At 32.9% G+C, this 18,509-nt stretch overlaps 1 protein-coding gene across 2 annotated transcripts in view; it reads right to left on the reverse strand.

The window, feature by feature from the left end:
• The window catches only part of LOC135928894 (F-box/LRR-repeat protein 2-like), a 28,515-nt gene that overhangs the window by 1,305 nt on the left and 8,701 nt on the right, over window positions 1–18,509 (reverse strand). For both annotated transcript variants that reach the window (XR_010572399.1, XM_065465350.1), the window contains exons 2-14: window positions 15,193–15,260; window positions 13,003–13,057; window positions 11,840–11,914; window positions 10,823–10,917; window positions 10,584–10,652; window positions 9,253–9,348; window positions 6,944–7,070; window positions 6,196–6,270; window positions 3,959–4,089; window positions 3,711–3,771; window positions 3,197–3,241; window positions 2,497–2,553; window positions 1,721–1,933 (exon numbers count right to left, since the gene is read on the reverse strand). Coding sequence is in view for 1 of the 2 variants with exons in the window: in XM_065465350.1 (XP_065321422.1) it covers window positions 1,721–1,933; window positions 2,497–2,553; window positions 3,197–3,241; window positions 3,711–3,771; window positions 3,959–4,089; window positions 6,196–6,270; window positions 6,944–7,070; window positions 9,253–9,348; window positions 10,584–10,652; window positions 10,823–10,917; window positions 11,840–11,914; window positions 13,003–13,057; window positions 15,193–15,260 (1,167 nt within the window). In the remaining variant the exon portion in view is untranslated. The remainder of the gene's footprint in view (window positions 1–1,720; window positions 1,934–2,496; window positions 2,554–3,196; window positions 3,242–3,710; window positions 3,772–3,958; window positions 4,090–6,195; window positions 6,271–6,943; window positions 7,071–9,252; window positions 9,349–10,583; window positions 10,653–10,822; window positions 10,918–11,839; window positions 11,915–13,002; window positions 13,058–15,192; window positions 15,261–18,509) is intronic.

The following is an 18,509-nucleotide window of genomic DNA, read 5'->3' on the forward strand; positions in this document are numbered from 1 at the left end:
AAGGCGATCAATGACATAAACAACGGCGAGTAGTTTTGGGGTTGAAACCTTCCCCCCCCCTAAAACCCCACTTTCATTTTTCTGCTTCTATTTCTTATAAAATCATCTAAGATTTTCTTTTTTTTTCAAGGTATATATAAAAATCGCGGAGGCTATTGAGTTGACGGTAAAAAGTGAAACGCAATCGATATCTTATAATAGAAAAGGAGCACGGAAGCCAAAGGTTTCAAATTAACCGGCGGAAAAACTGAGCTCATGGCCAGAAGGTTGGGATAGGAAATGGGAAAGAGACATACGAGTCATGATGCTAAATCGCTCAACTTGAGCTGATTCTTAAAAACGGATAACTCAATATTTTAGCGGCAAAAATTTCCCAAGCCTCGACATTTTACTTATAAAATGTCCAACCCTTTGCGCCACCTTTGAGCAAAATCATCGGGCACACGTAGTATTTTTTTTGGATAAAATGATGAGTTAGCCGTTTTGAAGGAACGGCTCAAATGAAGCGATTTTGCATCACTAGATGCAAGCATGGCCAAATTGTGTATAAAGCGACAACAGTATCGCGAGGAATTCAAAATTCAAGAGAGGGAAGGGGGGGGGGTAAAGGTGTGGCATGAGAGCAGAATGCTGGAGGTGTTAATGATTGCTTTGAGAAAAGTGGTATTATTTAAGAAATCCCTCTTTCGAAGGTGCTAAAAAAAGGATGAGATGTGGGAATTCCCAAAATTTAGTAAAACTTTGCAAGGAATTGGAGTCACTGACATGAAACATGGTAGTTAAAGATGACAAATAGAGCTGAATATTAGAATGGGTTGTAAATGTTTCGTGTCTCGAGCGAGAGCAAGACCAATGCAGAATTGAAAAATTCGGATAGAGGTGACGGGTAGCGTAATAAGTAGAAACAAGTCGAACGCGGTTAAGAATTTTGAAGAAAAAAAGGCCATAAACGATTGGGTAAAGATATGCGTCTTGATATAAGTAATGAGGACAAGGTACAAACCGAAGAAGCGTAGGCGAAAGTGGTGGTGGGGGGGGGTGGTCTTACTCTTGGAGATTTTCGGGATGATGGAAGGCTATTCTAGATTAAAATATTTAACCCATAAAGCAGTAGTAGAATTGATGCCGTAAAGTAAAATTAATTATGATGGAAAGATGGAAGTGTATATAGAGTGGAAGGCTAATAGAGATTAAGATATTTAACCATGCAAGTAGATAGTAAAAATATAAATTATTTTATGCTCATTCATTGAAGACCAATATCTGGATTATAATAAAGCCACTATTTTATGTTAACAAAATACCTAGTCACAATGTAGATTTTAGTTTTTAATCTTGTAATAATTATGATAAATGAAGGCATAATCTACATCGTCTAAAATTGGAATACAATCTTTCCCTTCATTCATTTCTATTCACAAAGTCGATACTTTTTTGATATCTCTAAGACTGGGTATAGAGTGCCCCTTCAATGCTAATAATAATCAAAGGGACATTCGGTGTTATTGAATGGCTAGATTTTAGTCTGCTTTTTAAACGGCAGATTATAAATTTTAGCTAGAAATATATTGCCTTAACCTCAAGATTTAAACAATAGATGTCCAAACTGAGCCATCTATGAGCAAAATTTTCATTGCTCAACATTTTTCTGGATACAATTTTGAGTCAGCCGTTTAACAATACTAGAAACATTTATCGGATAAAAATATTCGCTAATTACTTTGAGTCTACGAATGCCAGCTCGGGTCACCAACTGGCAATCGTACAGCTCTAAACGTCTGAGAGCGACGCAATGGACCAACCTATCCAGAGAGGTGTCCGTTATTAGCGGACAATTATCGAGCTCCAGGGCGTTTACGAGTTCTTGAAATCGCGGTTCCGTGGTCAGATGTTTTATGCCCTCGTCCGTTATCAACTCGCAATGGGAAAGGTTCTGTTTAAAAAAAAATACAGAATAATAATTTATTTCTTTATAACAAGTAGCTTCGAATATTAGATTGCTAATTTAGCATCCATATTTCGCACTTTCAGAAAAATAAATAAAACATTGCTCTAAGCACTGAATTATATAAAAAGACCTCGTGGAACATTATTTTTTATAATATTGTCGTGGCATATTAAGACACCTGTCAAGGATTAGGTACATAAACAAATGACACACGATTAACAAGAAATTAAGCATATTATCAGCTGATTTTAATACCTATGTCATATCACAACTAGGTAATAAAGAGTGGTGCGTTAATTCTTGATTAATTTCAAATATTTTTAGCGGAATAAGGGGAAGGTAATTATATAATAAAGAAAAATAAGATGAATGTATAATAAACTTATATAGAAGTGAGTGACGGCGAGGTATTTAAAAAGACGGCTTTCAGATTAATTATACTCAATAATCCATTCGAATACCTTCTGAAATTAATAATATCGCCAATTTAACTCGCAAAAAGAAATGATAACAATCGAACATTTTTTTCAAAAAAAAATAAATTTTACTAGTTTCTGTAATTTGGGGCAATGCATGGATATGAATTGTAGAGTGTGATCCGTGACCTGAATCGTATTTATTTTTTTTATAATAAATTTAGAAAATGGTACAAACGAGGAAAAGTAACTTATAATAATTAAAAATGGTGAACAGTATAGTATCGCAGATGTTTTCCAAAGTATTCGCATCTGTATTATAGTGCGCACAAATTGAGTCAAACACTGCGTTGCAAGCGCTAACAATGCATTTTAAATGGCCTGGCGCAAATCGGTAAAATTACCGTTTGGCGTCAACGACCATTTTAAAAAAAAACGCAAATAGGTTTGCTTTTCCATTTACTTTCGCTTTCGCAATATTATATGAAAAATATAATACAAATAACTTACTTATAATCCTAAAAATAGGAATATTTCGAAATTTAAAGAAATAAGGAGGCAGACGATAATCTAATTTTCGAATACAAATCCTTTTTTTTTAAAAAACTTATTTAAAATTTTAAATCGACGATATTAATAAAAAAGCACCCTCAATTTAAACAAGGGGACGCGTTACGTTTTCTTTTATTAAAAAAACTACGGCAAAAGGTAAACGCTCAATATGTGTGCACTATTAGAATCGCTTGGTCAACCCTGAAGATAACGCATTCCAGACGACAAATTATTATAATGATTCAATATGCATTGTATAATATATAAAATGGCAGCTTACCAGAACGCATTCTTCCAAATCCATTTTCTCGAGCTCATGGCTATTCTAATTTGAAAATGATTTGAAATTACAAATTGTAAAATTTATGATTTATAATTCGTTCTTGTTAACGTTATTTATTTATTACTGTTTACAAGTTACATCATATGTAACTGAGTTACATTTTTTTAAGAATTAGAATTATATATTTCTCACGAGAAGAGCTAATCATTCATGGGCAATTGCGAGTTAATATTCAATTAAACACAACAGTTTAAGTTATAGCGTGTAAGTTTGATGTTCTTCGCAAAACAATTTGATTAATATATCACATGTTTTTAAAGTAAATTTTATAATCAGTTTAAACCTAATTACATCTAATTCAGGTTTAAACCCTCGCTAGACAAACTGGGTATAATAAAAAAATTCATGAAAAATGGAGAACAGGGAAGGGTTCACTAATTGATCTTACTGAATCGGACAAAATGGATAAGAAAAATAATTCGTATAATTTTTATTAGAATTTTTTTTTTACTCTCAGAAGATTCTGGAATCCGTTATCGGTCAATAAAACGCAGCTCGACACTTCTAAGGTTCTAAGAATTTTAGATACAAAATATAAAAATGTAGTTCTTCATTAAAAAAAATAAATACTCAATGACTTAGAGTAGAGTTGCTTGCTTAAAAGCACGATAGTCTTTCCGAATTTATTCATTCCTTACTTAATTTCCCCCCTCGTATTCATCTGTGCCAATCCTTTCTTATCGCATAATTTTGTGAAACTTTAAATGGTGACAGTTGGTTCCCAAAGAAATGAGAGAGGAATCCGTCAGTAGAGAACAGCCCGAGAGGCACAAGTGCTGAATTTGTTTGCAGCCTTCTGATATTGTGGCAACTGATTCGTCTGTTATGTTCTTAATTATGATTGGATGAGAGAAAGAAAGTTTTAGTTATAAAAAAAGAATAAAAATGAGTAAACAATTTTTCTTCTTTTAAATTTTTAAATATTGGGAACATGGACTCGGATTAAAAAAAAATTATTTATAAAAAATCTAAGACAGTTTCGTGAACTAATAATTTTCGAGTATACCTACTGTTAGAAATTCTCAAGAACGGCGTCTGCCAATAACATTTCAAATATTTCAACGAATTTGATATTCGACGAGAAGTACTTCACCCCCCCCCCCCTTCCTATGAATCGATTCTAACATCAAATTCGCTTGTGCCCAGATTTGGGTATGAATCTGAGATAAAAGTCGAACCACACTTTCTCACTGGATTAATCTAGCTATATAGTAAATAACTACTTTGACAGATGCTATGCAGGAGCACTAACTAATTATCGTCAAAAATATTTCTTTTTATTCAATAACAACATAAATAGCTTGCTGGAAAATTGGCCCTAGAAAATATTGCCCGTATTAAAATGTTCCAACTGCTTCATTTTATTCAATTAAAGTAAAAGGAAGAATGGGAACAATTAAACCACCATGACAAAAAAAAACCATTTTATTTTTATCACACTTTATAATACAACTGACATTTAAATTGTTTTTCTTTGGTTATTAACATAGAGTCCATACTCCTTTTTTTTTTCTATCAAGTTAGATGAGCATTTTTTTAAAAAAAAATGAATGGCATGCATATATATATTTTTCTTTAAAGTCACGTGTCCCAGAAAGAGGAAAGTATTTCGAGATTCTTATTTTTAAGCGCCTCCAGGATTTATCAAGTTTCCTTATATAATTACGACTCCATTTTGCAAATCATTATAAAGGGAAATCAAAAAAATATAAGCGGTGAAATGAATGTTACGTGATCCGTCATAGATTCCAACTGATTAATCAGTATAAAAAAATTGGGCTACACCTACCCCGGGCTTATAGTTTATAATACAGGATACAGATACAGGTCATGATGTTTAGAAATATGGATCTTTACGGGCTTGATTAGGTTTTGGGCTGGCCTGCAGGTCCTGATTAAAAACGGATGGCTCAGAAAATTAGCCAAGTTGGGAATCCTATATGGTAAATTCTTCACAGTTTGATCTCATCTTACTAGCCTCATGTACACATATCCATTCCAATTTAAATTCCTATTTTTTTTGAATGAGTTCCTTAGAATTAGAAGGATGTTTGAGCTCCCAAGATTGGAAAAATTGATCGTTCCAACCTTAGCTACTATTGCCTCATTTTCGTCTTATCACAACGTAATTCCATTTTTCAGATGGATAACTCGACTCAATACGATGCACAAAAAATTAGGGTCTCTTTTCAATAATTCGGTATATAAATTTTCTTACCAAAATAAGCAGGAATATCGTTAAAAATGTTCTAGATAGAAAGATCTGGATAAATAATATCGTCGATGACGCTTAGTTAGAATAATCTCTAGCATCATCTTGAAAGTTTCTTATAATTTTCGCCCAACATATAGGATACGGTTTCCAATTCGATTTTAGACAAATTAATCTGCTCCCAAAAATATAATTCTGTCTCCAGAAAGAAGATCATTAATCACCTGAGAGGAAGAAAAAGAAAGTCGCATAGATTTTTCTGGTTTTCGATTTTTCCGATCACCTTTAAATATAAGATAATATCATAAAAACCAAAAAAAAGGATGGGCATGCACGTCAATCAAAATAGGTTCTTTATTTCCAATTTTTTTTTTTGGATAGGATCACCTTTACATTCGAATTTCCTATATTTCCAGAATTTCCATCTAAATAGTATTATTGCCTTATATCCCCTAAAAAGTCATTTTTAATTTAGTTTCTGCAGAATCCATTTTAGGGCCAGGTCGTATTTAAATTTTTTTTTAAATATACCCGGGCCGGACCTGAAATTTTTTTTTAAAAAATAACCGATCCGGGCCTTCAAATATAAAACCCGGTCTGGGTCGTGCCGGGCCAAAATCCGGGCCGGCCGTGCAAATGGCACCTCTACAGGTCTCTGATACGAATAAAGCGATAAAGCAAAAATATATATGAGGATTATTAAAAGTTTTTTTTGCGAACGTACTATGCAGTTGTTGAGGTTCAAGGTTTGTAGATTCAGGCAGTGACGTCCGATATGCGCTATGGCCGAGTTCCCTAACTAAATATAAATATACGGATATCAGTATCCGAAATTGGTGTTGTTAAACGGTTCGTTTTGAGCCGACTTTTAAAATAACAGCTAACTCGATATTTTAGCCAGAAAAAAATATCGCCTAAGCCTTCGAGATTTGCGCTAAAAGATGTTCGGATCTTGGAGCCATCTATGAACGAAATCTTCAGGAATTGAGTGATATTCATCTGAATAAAATATTGAGTTAGAAAGAAAGAAACAAAGAAAGAAAGAAAGAAAGAAAGAAAGAAAGAAAGAAAGAAAGAAAGAAAGAAAGAAAGAAAGAAAGAAAGAAAGAAAGAAAGAAAGAAAGAAAGAAAGAAAGAAAGAAAGAAAGAAAGAAAGAAATATTCAGGAATTGAGTAATATTCATCTGGATAAAATATTGAGTTTAAGCCGTTTTTCAAAATAGGCTAAAATGGAGCCGTTTAACAAGACAATCTGGAATGACAAAATCAGCCATTTTAATAGTATTGTTATTAAAAATTTTTTTTCCTGGAGGAGCAAATTTAAACGAGAAATCTTTAAATATAAATTTTTAAAAAAAATCTTTGTTATCTCATTGGGGGTATATCTTCTTCGAAAAGAAAGGGGGAAAAAAATCAAATTAAACAAAGATTAATCTCACAGCTCAAAAAAAATGGGAGGTAATATTGTTAACCTGGGAACAGCCCTTGCATATAAAGACCTTGATGCCGGGGCAGCCATTAACGAGCGCTTGGATACCATTTTCGGTGTATTGATCGCACCAGGATATGTTTATGTGTAAGAGGGTGAAACATTTGTCACTTTTTGTTTTCGAGTGTCCAATTTAAAAAAAAAAGTAAAAAAAAATTTGTTAGAAAATCTTATCACTTAGAAATAAGGTGTGAATGCGATCCTCTCTTCTGACAAGGATTACTACTCTATCAAACCGATTTAAATGAATCGATAATAAAAATGGTAGAGGATAGTGGCGGCCTACTAGAGCCCCGCAAATGCACCCTAGTCAAATATTAGCAGGGCCCCGAATCTGAGGGGGTAAGGGTACCTCGGTCAACATACATAGCCCAGAATCCATTTTATATTGCAGTCATAGAGGATTCTACGTGATTGGATTGGGGAGGGGGGGGGGTATCCGATTCAAGTAAAATTGACATTCTGATTGTACTCGGTCGGCTCGCGAAGATTGGACAAATTTTTAAAAATTTTGTCCTCAGGTCGGATCTGAAGACTGTACTTCCTGTTCTATAGCTCTTAAGTGGATTCTAGGGAATTTTAGGCAGTTTTGAATCAGAACCAGAACCCGACCAAATGTAAGAAGGTCGGAGCCAGGAAGGACCTCTTCCTAAAAAGTTTTAAGAACCGAACAAGAACTGCCCTTCGAAAATATAAGAACCGGAAGCCTTTTAATTTTTAGGGAGTAAGAAACATTTGCCTCTTATTTTTTTTAAAAAGGGGATAGAGGAAATGTGCATATAATGAGTGCAAGGCATAGTAGGAAATAAACGTAGATTAAGGGAAAAATAATTGGCGAAAGATTCTAATTTATTGGTAGATACTTATTTCAATTTGAATGCCGAATTAAATTTCGAATCCTTCATTTAAAATAACATTTCGACGCAGTTTGTGACCTTATACCCGTTCGGGTCTAATTTATAGATTACGGTTGGTAACCGCCAATAGTTAATTATCGCCAGCCAACATTTCATCGGTCTAGAATTGGAGTGCCCCGATGGATATTCTCAAAATTGTTAGAAATGGATTAATAACTCATTTATTCCCTTTATATATAAAAATAAAAAATTAGATTAAAAAAAATATCTCAATTTTTTGCCAAAGTTATTAGCTCTGTCAAAATCGAATAATATGGTTTTCCTAAATTTGATTTTAAACTTGAACATTCGCGCAAGTGGAGCACTCCAATTTCTAGGCAGGCGATTCATCCGTTCTTCCTATCCTAAATTATGATGCTCGGAATAATTTTGATCATTAATTTTATGGTAAGGAGGGTTATAAATTGTGACTCGATTAAGTTCGATATATTTTAGTCTAGGAATTTTTTTCCTATTTAACATCGATAGTTTGAGCCGACTTTTAAAAACGGCTAACTCATATATTTCATCTAGAATAATGATTACGAGAGCCCTGAAGATTTTGTTAGCAGAAGGAACAAAGGTTTGAACATTCTATCAGCAAAATCTCGAAGCTTAGGCAATATTTTTCTGGCTAAAAATCTAAAATATTGAGTTAGCAGTTTAACAACTATAAACGTCATCAATTCTGCTGCCGAGGTTCCTCAATATTATCTTTTAAGGGAGTGTGGCCACATCCCCCCCCCATACATTTTATTTTATTAACGATAGTGACATAACATCACAGTTCCCTACCCACCAATACACCCCCCCCCCCACCATGGTAGATCTGGCTATCAGAACCTTAAAAGAAAATAGGATAAAATATTCGATGTGTTGTTATACGAATATCTTAGAAAATTATCCGAAAATTTAATTTTTTTTAAATTTAAAAAAAAATACGTAACTGGGCAATCTTTTTGAGCGCCATTTTTTTTTTAAATTTGAAAATCTGATTCAAAAATGTATCATGATATATTTAGAATACTTACCCCACAAGTTTGACAATTTGGTGTCAAGAACTTATGGAAGTGCGAGGAATAAATGAAATATTAATCAGACGATAAACGCATTTCCTGATTAGGTACGTTGCCCGCAAATCAGTGTCGTTAACCGGCTCAATTTGAGCCGGTTTTTAAAAACGGTTAACTCGATATTTTATCCAGAAATATATTACGCAATCAGAAAGATTTCGGTCATAGATAGCACAACGTTCAGGACATCCATTGGCGAAATCACGAGGTTCAGGCAATATTTTCCCGGCTAGAATATTGAGTTAGCCGTTTTTAAAAACCGGCTGGCCGTTTAACAACACTACCCGCAACATTGCGCATGCGCACATACATATATAAATTACCTGATGGCTTTGAGCGAAATGTCCGTCATCTGAGAGCAAGAACCTATATCCAAAACCTTGAGCTTCGGACAATTCTGGCTCAAACTTTTGCACGTTCTATTTTAAATTTAAAAAAAATGATTTATTCTAAAGTGACCAGGAGTTTCATCCCTAGCCAATAGCAAGGGAGAATGGGTCTCGGTCGGAGAGCGGGAAAAATAGCTTCAGCCAGAGTGATACGCTTTACACCGGTGACGTGGTTTGTGGTTTAATTATAATTTGTTTGTTTTTTTTTAAATATTAAAAAAAAAATAATAATTGTTTATGGTTCGAGCACCCCCTAAGTTAAACTTATCGATAACTTCCGGTGACCAAATAGGACAGGAATTACGATATTACGGGGAGTCTAGTTAATTTTAGGGGCCGCAACGATATCGAACAACGGACCGAGACGGAGAAAAAAAACTATATTGAACTGCTCATAAATTTCAGCGTTTCGCGAGATATAAATTATAGGCGAATAACTTTGAAAGCAAAATCGATCACATTAATTTATAATACGGTACGCGTCAGTGCTGTTAAAGTATCTGGATACAAAATTGTCGATATCTAGATCCATTTGACAAGTATCTTTTAAAAACTCTGTCATGTGTATATAATAAACTATTTTAAAAAAATTGTAATTTATTTGATTAATATTGAATGAATAAATCGTGTCATATGAGATATAAAATGAAACATTTTAAGTTTCGGGAAAATCGAAATGGTCGTTATATCAGCTGATCTATTTTTAAATATGACATTTTTTTTTACAAAAAAAAATTTATCTTAATTTCCTATGCAAATATTACGACTAGATCGATAGAAATGTTAAAAACAAATATATTTTTTTTATATATTATTATAAATTAGATTTTATAATGGTCGACAGAGTTGTTAACAGATACTTTTTAAATAGATCTAGATACAGATACATCATCTAAAAAGTTATCTAGATACAGATACTTTAAAAAAAAATCTATCTACATACAGATACCACATTTTCATATCTTGAAACATAATTTTAGGGTAGTTAAAATATTTTCTCGAGTTGTGTGAAATATCACCCGATTGTTTATTTCACAATATGGCATTTTGTTTTTTTATATAAGTGTTCAAAAATTTCACAAAATAATTTTTTAAACGTAGGTTGGGATGGGTTAAACCATAAACCATGAGCGAACGGGTGGGTGGGCGGCTAAAAAATTCGGATTCGAACTTTATCCGGCCGGATATGAAATTTTAATGTTTGCAATTTAATGGTTAGGAAAGTATAATTCATAAATTTAAGAAAAATGATCTCTTTTTTTTACTCGTCGGTAATTTTCTTGCACCCATTGAGGATGAGTTCTTCGATATTATTGCACTGTTCCGAGAATGTTCTAGAAGGAATAATTCGAAAAGTTGTCATATATATTTCAACATTTGAGTGACATGTTGCATAAAAAAAAACATGGGTGATGGTTGGACCTAACTCGACACCATTTTTAAAACCGTTATTATTATCTTCACTCAAATATGATAGATCAAGCTTTGATATATTAAACATTACTTTAAAGCAGGATCGGAAATGCTTTGACATCCCCTAAGACTCAGGTATTTCAGAAAACCGCCACACCTCCTGGATATATTTTCCACCACGTTGCCCTATGATAATAACAATAATAAAATCATCAAGTTACAAATAAATTATATATATATAAATAGTTTCTTCTTCTCTATATTATATAGAATATCGAAAGTTCGTTTAGAATTAAAAGAATCCATCTACAAGGCATCGATTTAATTTTCGAGAGATGACACATTTTAAATGACTACGTTGAGATTAATATTCAGGGTTTTTTTAAACCTTTTTAACATATGGTTTTCCGTTTAGCAAAAATCATATGAAAATGGCTGTTTTCAACTCCTATAAATGATCTAAATTTTAAAGATTTTCCCATACCCCTACGCGACACAGTATTATAAAAAATCCAAAAAAAAAAATATTTTTCTCTTATCTAGATGGCACTGATAAATTATTTTTTATTAAAATAAGGTTTTTAAATGAAACTAAAAAAAGAAAATTTATTTGTCACGAATTATCTAACTATAATAATATACCAAAAAAAAAAATGTAGATTGACATCTTGATAAAGATGATTTTTTAAAGATGTCACTTTTCGGAGACTTTAAAAATTCTTCTTCCGGGATACGGTTAGTCTTGATTTTTATAACTTCGAATGCTTCTCCGAAAAAGTGGTAATTCGAAATAATTTAGGGCACATTTTATAAACGACTTCGAAAGGAAATTCGAACCGGTCCGGCACCGGTTTCATAAACTTTTAAAACACGACCCGGATTTTTAAAATCATACCATTCATTTTACAACATGTTCCTGGCCTGCGCACCTCTTAAGTTCTTTCATACCTTCTTCGTTTACATTCTGAAGAATTATAATCCAATTTTTAATAACTTTAACAATATATTACGGATAGAATTTATAAACCTTTTTTTTTTTTAAATAGGCCGCGAAATGAAAGGAAAAGAATGAAATAAAAAAAAAACATTAAAAATGAAAATTAATTACATCCACATCGGTTTGGAAATCGAACAGATCCACCCTCTGCCAATTACTGCCATCTAGTGCTAAGATATTCCATGCCTGTTTATTTGAAAAAGTAAAATATAAATAAATAAAAATTAAGTGAAGTGAAGAGAAGAGAAGAGAAGAGAAGAGAAGAGAAGAGAAGAGAAGAAGAAGAGAAGAGAAGAGAAGAGAGAAGAGAAGAGAAGAGAAGAGAAGAGAAGAGAAGAGAAGAGAAGAGAAGAGAAGAGAAGAGAAGAGAAGAAGAAGAGAAGAGAAGAGAGAGAGAAGAGAAGAGAAGAGAAGAGAAGAGAAGAGAAGAGAAGAGAAGATATAATATGTTGTAATAATTAAAGACGGTAATATTTGATTATTATGCTATTCCGTTCGACGCAGAAAATTACGTCAATAAGGTGCGGGTAAAAAAAAGTATCTAAAGTGACCATTACAGCGGAGATAGACATAAAACATCTGTAAAGGAAGCCAAGTTAAACCAATCAAAGAAAATGGAGCAGATCGTAAAACAACCTAATTTTTGGATGATGAAATTCTAAAAAAAAAAGAGAATCTAATTGGTGGAATTGTTAGTTAAATTGGGGGTTTTTATGTTTTCGTGTTCTTGCTATCCAACTCTGATGGTATAGATTCTGTTAGCTTATTCATCTGAAAATGATGTCAGCGATGATAATTAGATCTTTCAATTTCCGGCGGAGGTTATTAGTGGATTACAAAAATATCTAAATTGTAAAATTGATTGCAGGGGGGGGGGGAGGGCTTATGTCTCTCTCTCGCAAGAATATCTTTTTTATTCTAAGCTATATCTTCTTCTATGATGGCGCCACAAACATTAGAGATTTTGGTACATTAACATTAAAAGTACTCCCGATAAACACACGCGTTTATGCAACACAACAAATGTATCGACGATACAATATATACATTTTTTAAAACTTTGAAATAAAATTTTGGGAAATGCTATGCAGGAAGCATCGATCCCGATCTTTATCGTCTAAATAAATATCAGTCTCGAAAAGAAGTAACTCTTTTCAGACACAGATACATAATGCTACTTGTTTAACCTGAGCGCTAAAATATAAACCTTGGGTCGGTATTATATTTGAAAATTATTATAATAATTAATAAGTATATAGCAATATTTTTCGAACCTTCGAAATTCGAGCACATCGACAGAGGGAAACGACATCTAGGTAAGAAAATATTCTGCCCAATATAAATAAAAAGTATATATATATATAAAATATTACAAAAAAAAAATTATATAAGAGCCTTTCTACTTACTCTTCCCACTCCATCATTCAGGAATACTATTCTAGAATCTTCCAGAAGGAAAAAAAAGTTCTTAACAATTACAACCCTTTTTGTAACATTTCATATTTATCAGATACCTACAGATAGACCTGTGCGCCGGCCGGCTTTTTGATTACGCCGAAAATGCTGCCGTTTAAGAAAATCACGCAGGCGCAGAAATTTCTTTCATATTTTATACCTGTTTATTCTAATAATTGGTCAACATCACTCTTGTAATTTTTTTAATGTCAATCAGGATTTTGATGAATTTTTATTTTCTACTATTTTAAAATCATAATTATAATTGACGTCATTGTAGAATTCAATCAATCAAAAATCTAAAATTCCAAAAGTTACCATAATTTTACATATTTTTTAAAATGGACGTATCTACATTTAATAATTCTACAAATAATTTTAGTCTCCCAACTCTGGCTAATAAAAAAATCCATATTCTGGAAATTTTTTGCAAAAGAATTAGAGAAATTATTACTGCTCTAAGATATAAAACTTGCAGAAGTTGATTTTGAATTCGAGGAATATCAAAGAAAATGTCTAAGTACAATGGATTTAACATGAGACATCTTAGGTCTTGGCAGCATTGATCCAGTTTTCATATTGGCAATTCCAATGATAATAATAACAATAATTCCACGTATATGAAAACCTTAAAATTAAATGTCCTAAGCCCAACACGTTGGCATAGTATATTAATTATGCTAGAAAGCATATCTGGATTAAATAAGGATTTAATTAAGAAGCACTTTCTCAAATTATGAATCTGATCTGGTAGAAGAACTATTAGCATTACTTTCAAAATTTAAGAAGCTGTCGAATTTCTTTCAGTACAAAAAGGGCCTACTTTAAACTTGACGTTACTTTTTAGAAGTGACACTGAAACACATTTAATAGTAAATGATAGTGATAGTTCTTATTTCACATAAGGAAAATATATTTTAAAAACTTGCGTTACGATTTCCGGTTTGTAATCTGCAAATAATATTAAGTATATTCTTTCATTTTTTATTTAAAATTATCTAGGTATTGGCTTCTCTTTTATATCCAAGATTTTTAAAATTGACAATTGTGTCAAAGCAAAATTGCTCAGTTCAGAATTTATAATAAAACATCTTAAACTTATAGAATGATGATAATCAGGTAGTAAATATAGCAGCTAATGAGGATGAAGATGAATTATTAAATTCAATATTTGACAAAATTGGCAAATGAACCTTCAACAAATTATAAATTATGATTCCAAGTTAGGTGACTTAGAACAAGAATGCCACAGTTTTCTTGGAAAACGACATTCTCAAAATATGGACGTTCTAAATTTTTGGAGAGAAATTTAAGAGTAAACTTCCCAATCTTTCCAGGCTCGACAAAAAAAAATCTTTGCATTCCGGCGACTAGCACACCTAGTCGAAAGAGTTTTCTCTACCGCTGGATTGACGTTAAATTCAAGGAGATCCTCATTATGTCCCGAAAATTTAAAATAAAATAATTTTTATACATGATAATTATAAAATTACGATAATCGATCTTGGATATAATAAGTTTTCTATTAAATGAATATTAAAAATATGCTGAGAGGTATCTGTACTGCGCGGATTTCCGCCGATTTTATTGACGGCGGCTAAAAATCGCCGCGCCGCCAGCCGTTGGTTAGATTTTTGAAAATTGCGCCTGCGCCGATAGTTTCGTCGGCGCACAGGTCTACCTACAGAGGTACCATTTACAAGGCCCGGTCCCCTTAAAATTACTTGAGAGGACTTAAATTGTTTGGGGATAAATCCGCAAGGAATAGAGAAAATGTAGCGAAGGAAGTGATCAATTTTTAAAAAAAGATTAATTCTTTCCTTTCTTCGGAGACCTGCCGGGCCGTATCTCAATTTATTTTAAAATATACCCGGACCGGACCGGGCCGGGTCAAGCCGGATATTTTTTATGGTACATTTACAGGTCTCTGCTTTCCCTAAATAAGCAAGCCTGCCTAAACGCTATAATGGAAACAATGCTAAAATAATATTTGATGTTCTGACTCTAACCTCAACAAGAGTTCCCTGGGTAACTGTTTGTTGATCTCAGCTTCGTCCGAATGAATAAATTTCGCAAACTAAAATAAAAATAGAGAGTGTAAAAAAAAAATTTGAAAATAAAAAACACTCCCATCCACGAGGTATATAAAATCTCCCGTTCGTATTTTTCGATTTCCAAAAAAACAAAACAAATAACAAGGCATAATTGTTTTTTATTTTTGCCCTGTCCAGTAAAAAAGCAGTAGTAAAAATAAATGAAGGCATAGATTAGAAGATATTAAGAAAATATGGCAATGGAAATTAAATATATTTTTATATATAAAATAATATAAAATCATTTGACATTTTCGCTAGAAAGTCTTATGACACACATCTCATCTCGTGCGTGTTAGTAGGTAAAATTGCCAAAATTATTTAATTCACATTCCTTCCTTCAAATATTATCATTTCGTCACGTGACTCAACGCAGCTTTCCTTAGTGAAAAGTAAACTGCTTTAAAAGTTGCACGGGGGGAAAAAAAATATATAACATATAATTTTTGCTATTTAGGATAAAATCAGCTGTTCAGTCAGGAAAAAAAAAATTGTAGCGGACCTTAGGAACGACCCAGGAATCCTCTTGTCGTTTAGCGATCGGTCTTAGGTCCGAACTAACCGCAAGCGCCAAGGGGACAAAACGTCGATTCCTAGTATATCGGATTTCCCCTTATTTATTTAGAGGCCAACGCCTCGCATATAATTATAACGCCCCGGTCCGGTAAAGCGAATTAGCAAGAAGTCGAATATCGAAACCGAAAAAATGTTTTCGTATTTGAATGTAATTTTTAAAAAGAAATTGAACTCGAGATGGTTATTCCAGATTCTGTTCTTGTTCCTTATAAAAATGGCGAGAAATCAGTGTACAACTCTAACCCCTGTAGGAGAAGTGGAGTTGATTAGATTAATTAAAAACCCTCCCCCCCCCTATTAATCACGTGTTTTTTTTACTCATTTTCCTTGGGGATATAAAAATATCGATTTTGTATATAATTGCGAAAAAATAAGAGAAAAAAAAAATAATACCGATTTCTGAAATAAATGTTTTTATATAAATATATGGTATACAAAAAATATATTTTTCATTAATAATAAAAGTATACTATATATTTTTTTTTCGAGCTATTAGTTATTTTGAAAAAGGTCATCGAATGAAACCGAATAAATGATTGATCTGTGCAATGTTATATCGCCGGATAGTGTTGCTAACCGGCTCGTTTTGAGCCGATTTCTAAAAACGGCTAACCTCGATCATTTCATCCAGAAAATTTATTGCGCGAACCTGAAGATTTCGCTCATAGGAGGAACACGAAGTTCCTGGACTTCTTATTATCGACATCTCGAGGCTTAGGCAATACTTTTCTGGCTAAAATATTTGGGTTAGTCGCTCTAAAAAATTAGGCTCAAAATGAGTCGTTCTTCAACAACACTATCGTAGTAGGAGGGTAAGGAACGAGTCCAATAGATTTGCTTGAAATTTAACTTTTATAAAGACTCCATCATGCCGGAATTCTTATTTGAGAGTGTGTAAATACCAGAGTTGTTAAAGGATCTAGATATAAAAATGTGGTATCTGTATCTGTATCTAGATATTATTTTAGACGATGTATCTGCATCTAGATCCATTTAAAAAGTATCTTTTAACAACTCTGGTAAATACGATTACTGACAGCGTATATTTAACTACCCAATAAAATTTAAGATCGCTCAGATAATTATAAAATCAATATTTTCCACAAATCTTTCAGCATTTTCATATAATTTTTTTTCAAAAAAAAAATATATATATTTGTTTTCAAATGTTTTATTTTTGTTTTTAACAACAAATCAATGAAATTTTCATGAAAAAAATAATAAATAAAATAGTTAACCAACCTAAACAAATGGAGATAAATATTGTGAAAAAGAGTGGTGTAGGTAGGTCTCAGGTCAGCCCGAAAAAGTATCTTTGGGCTTGACCGGACAAATAATTATTTTAGGGTCTGCCCGAAAAACCTTTTCAAAAATAACCGGTCTAACCCGACCTCAACTATTCCATGATGCGAAAAACGACTCGGTCAAAAATAACGCATACGTTTTTTCGAATCATTTTAAATAAAATGGCCCTATAAATGATTTGAATTTAACGATTCCTTAGTGTCATCGGATCCATTCCACCCCCTCCCTCCTTCATATAGCATTAACCTTAGGGATCCACGTACCGGACAGGTTGCTAACATTAATAACGGATATGGTCGGGTTGAGTTTCGGTTACGAGTACACAAGCCGATCAAAAACTTATCCAAACATCGAGGTTAACACATTGAGTTCGTAAATAGTGCGGGGTTGCTTTTGGCCAAATCAAATTAGATAACAGCGTAGCAAAATCGGCCAATTCTATCGGGTGAGCCCGGTTAGTGTTGTTAAACGACTCATTTGACCCGATTTTTAAAAATCGGCTAAAATCGAGCCGGTTAACGACACCGAACCCTATAACGAATTCGGGTCGCAACTTCGTTCTCCGATTTTTTTGGCCGTCTCTAGGTTTAGTGTCTCAATTTATCTCTCTACTCGAAATTTAAAGTCATTTCAGAGTAGTGAGTTGAAACATCGTTCGAAAATGAAGCGATTCACGCAACGCTCCAAAATCAAGTCGAATGCTTCAACATATGCTATTTTTTTAAAAAAAATATGTACTCCCCCCCCCCCTTCCATCTTTATCTCTAAAAATTTTTTTTATTTAAAAACAAAAATGTACGCATAAAACGCAATAACCAATATTTACACAAAAAATTGCGTGAGAGTTTATAAATAAAAACGAAGCTTAAATAATTGAAAAACAATATTTTTTACGTAAAATTAAAAATATCGAAAGAAATTTTTATTTTTCAAAAAAAAAAAAATGCGCTAAATCAGGTCCTGTTCTAAAGAAAATGGCGCCAATTGGTGCCAAAAAGCTAAAAAAGCGGTTTGGCTGATTGGGTAAATTATTTTTAGATAGGAGTAGTAAGTGATATTTGGATATATTTAAGGGATCTTGTCCACACTTAGTGTTGTTAAAAGTCCCGATTAATATCCTAGCCAAAATAATAATGCGAGATTTTAGCAAATATTCTGGCATCTATGAACTAAATCTCTAAGGCTAACATAATGTTACTTTGATTACTATCTTATTGGAATTTTTAACACTAGTCCCTCAAAAATCATGTTCTCGGAGGCGTTGGCAAAAGTAGAGCCATATAACTTTTAAAAATTAGTTTGGAGATACTTCCACAAGGATCTTGAATGGACAATTGTCCCCTAAAAAATAA

Source organism: Gordionus sp. m RMFG-2023, chromosome 4, assembly GCF_954871325.1.
Source record: "Gordionus sp. m RMFG-2023 chromosome 4, tfGorSpeb1-WG-v2, whole genome shotgun sequence".
Lineage (NCBI taxonomy): Eukaryota > Metazoa > Nematomorpha > Gordioida > Chordodea > Parachordodidae > Gordionus > Gordionus sp. m RMFG-2023.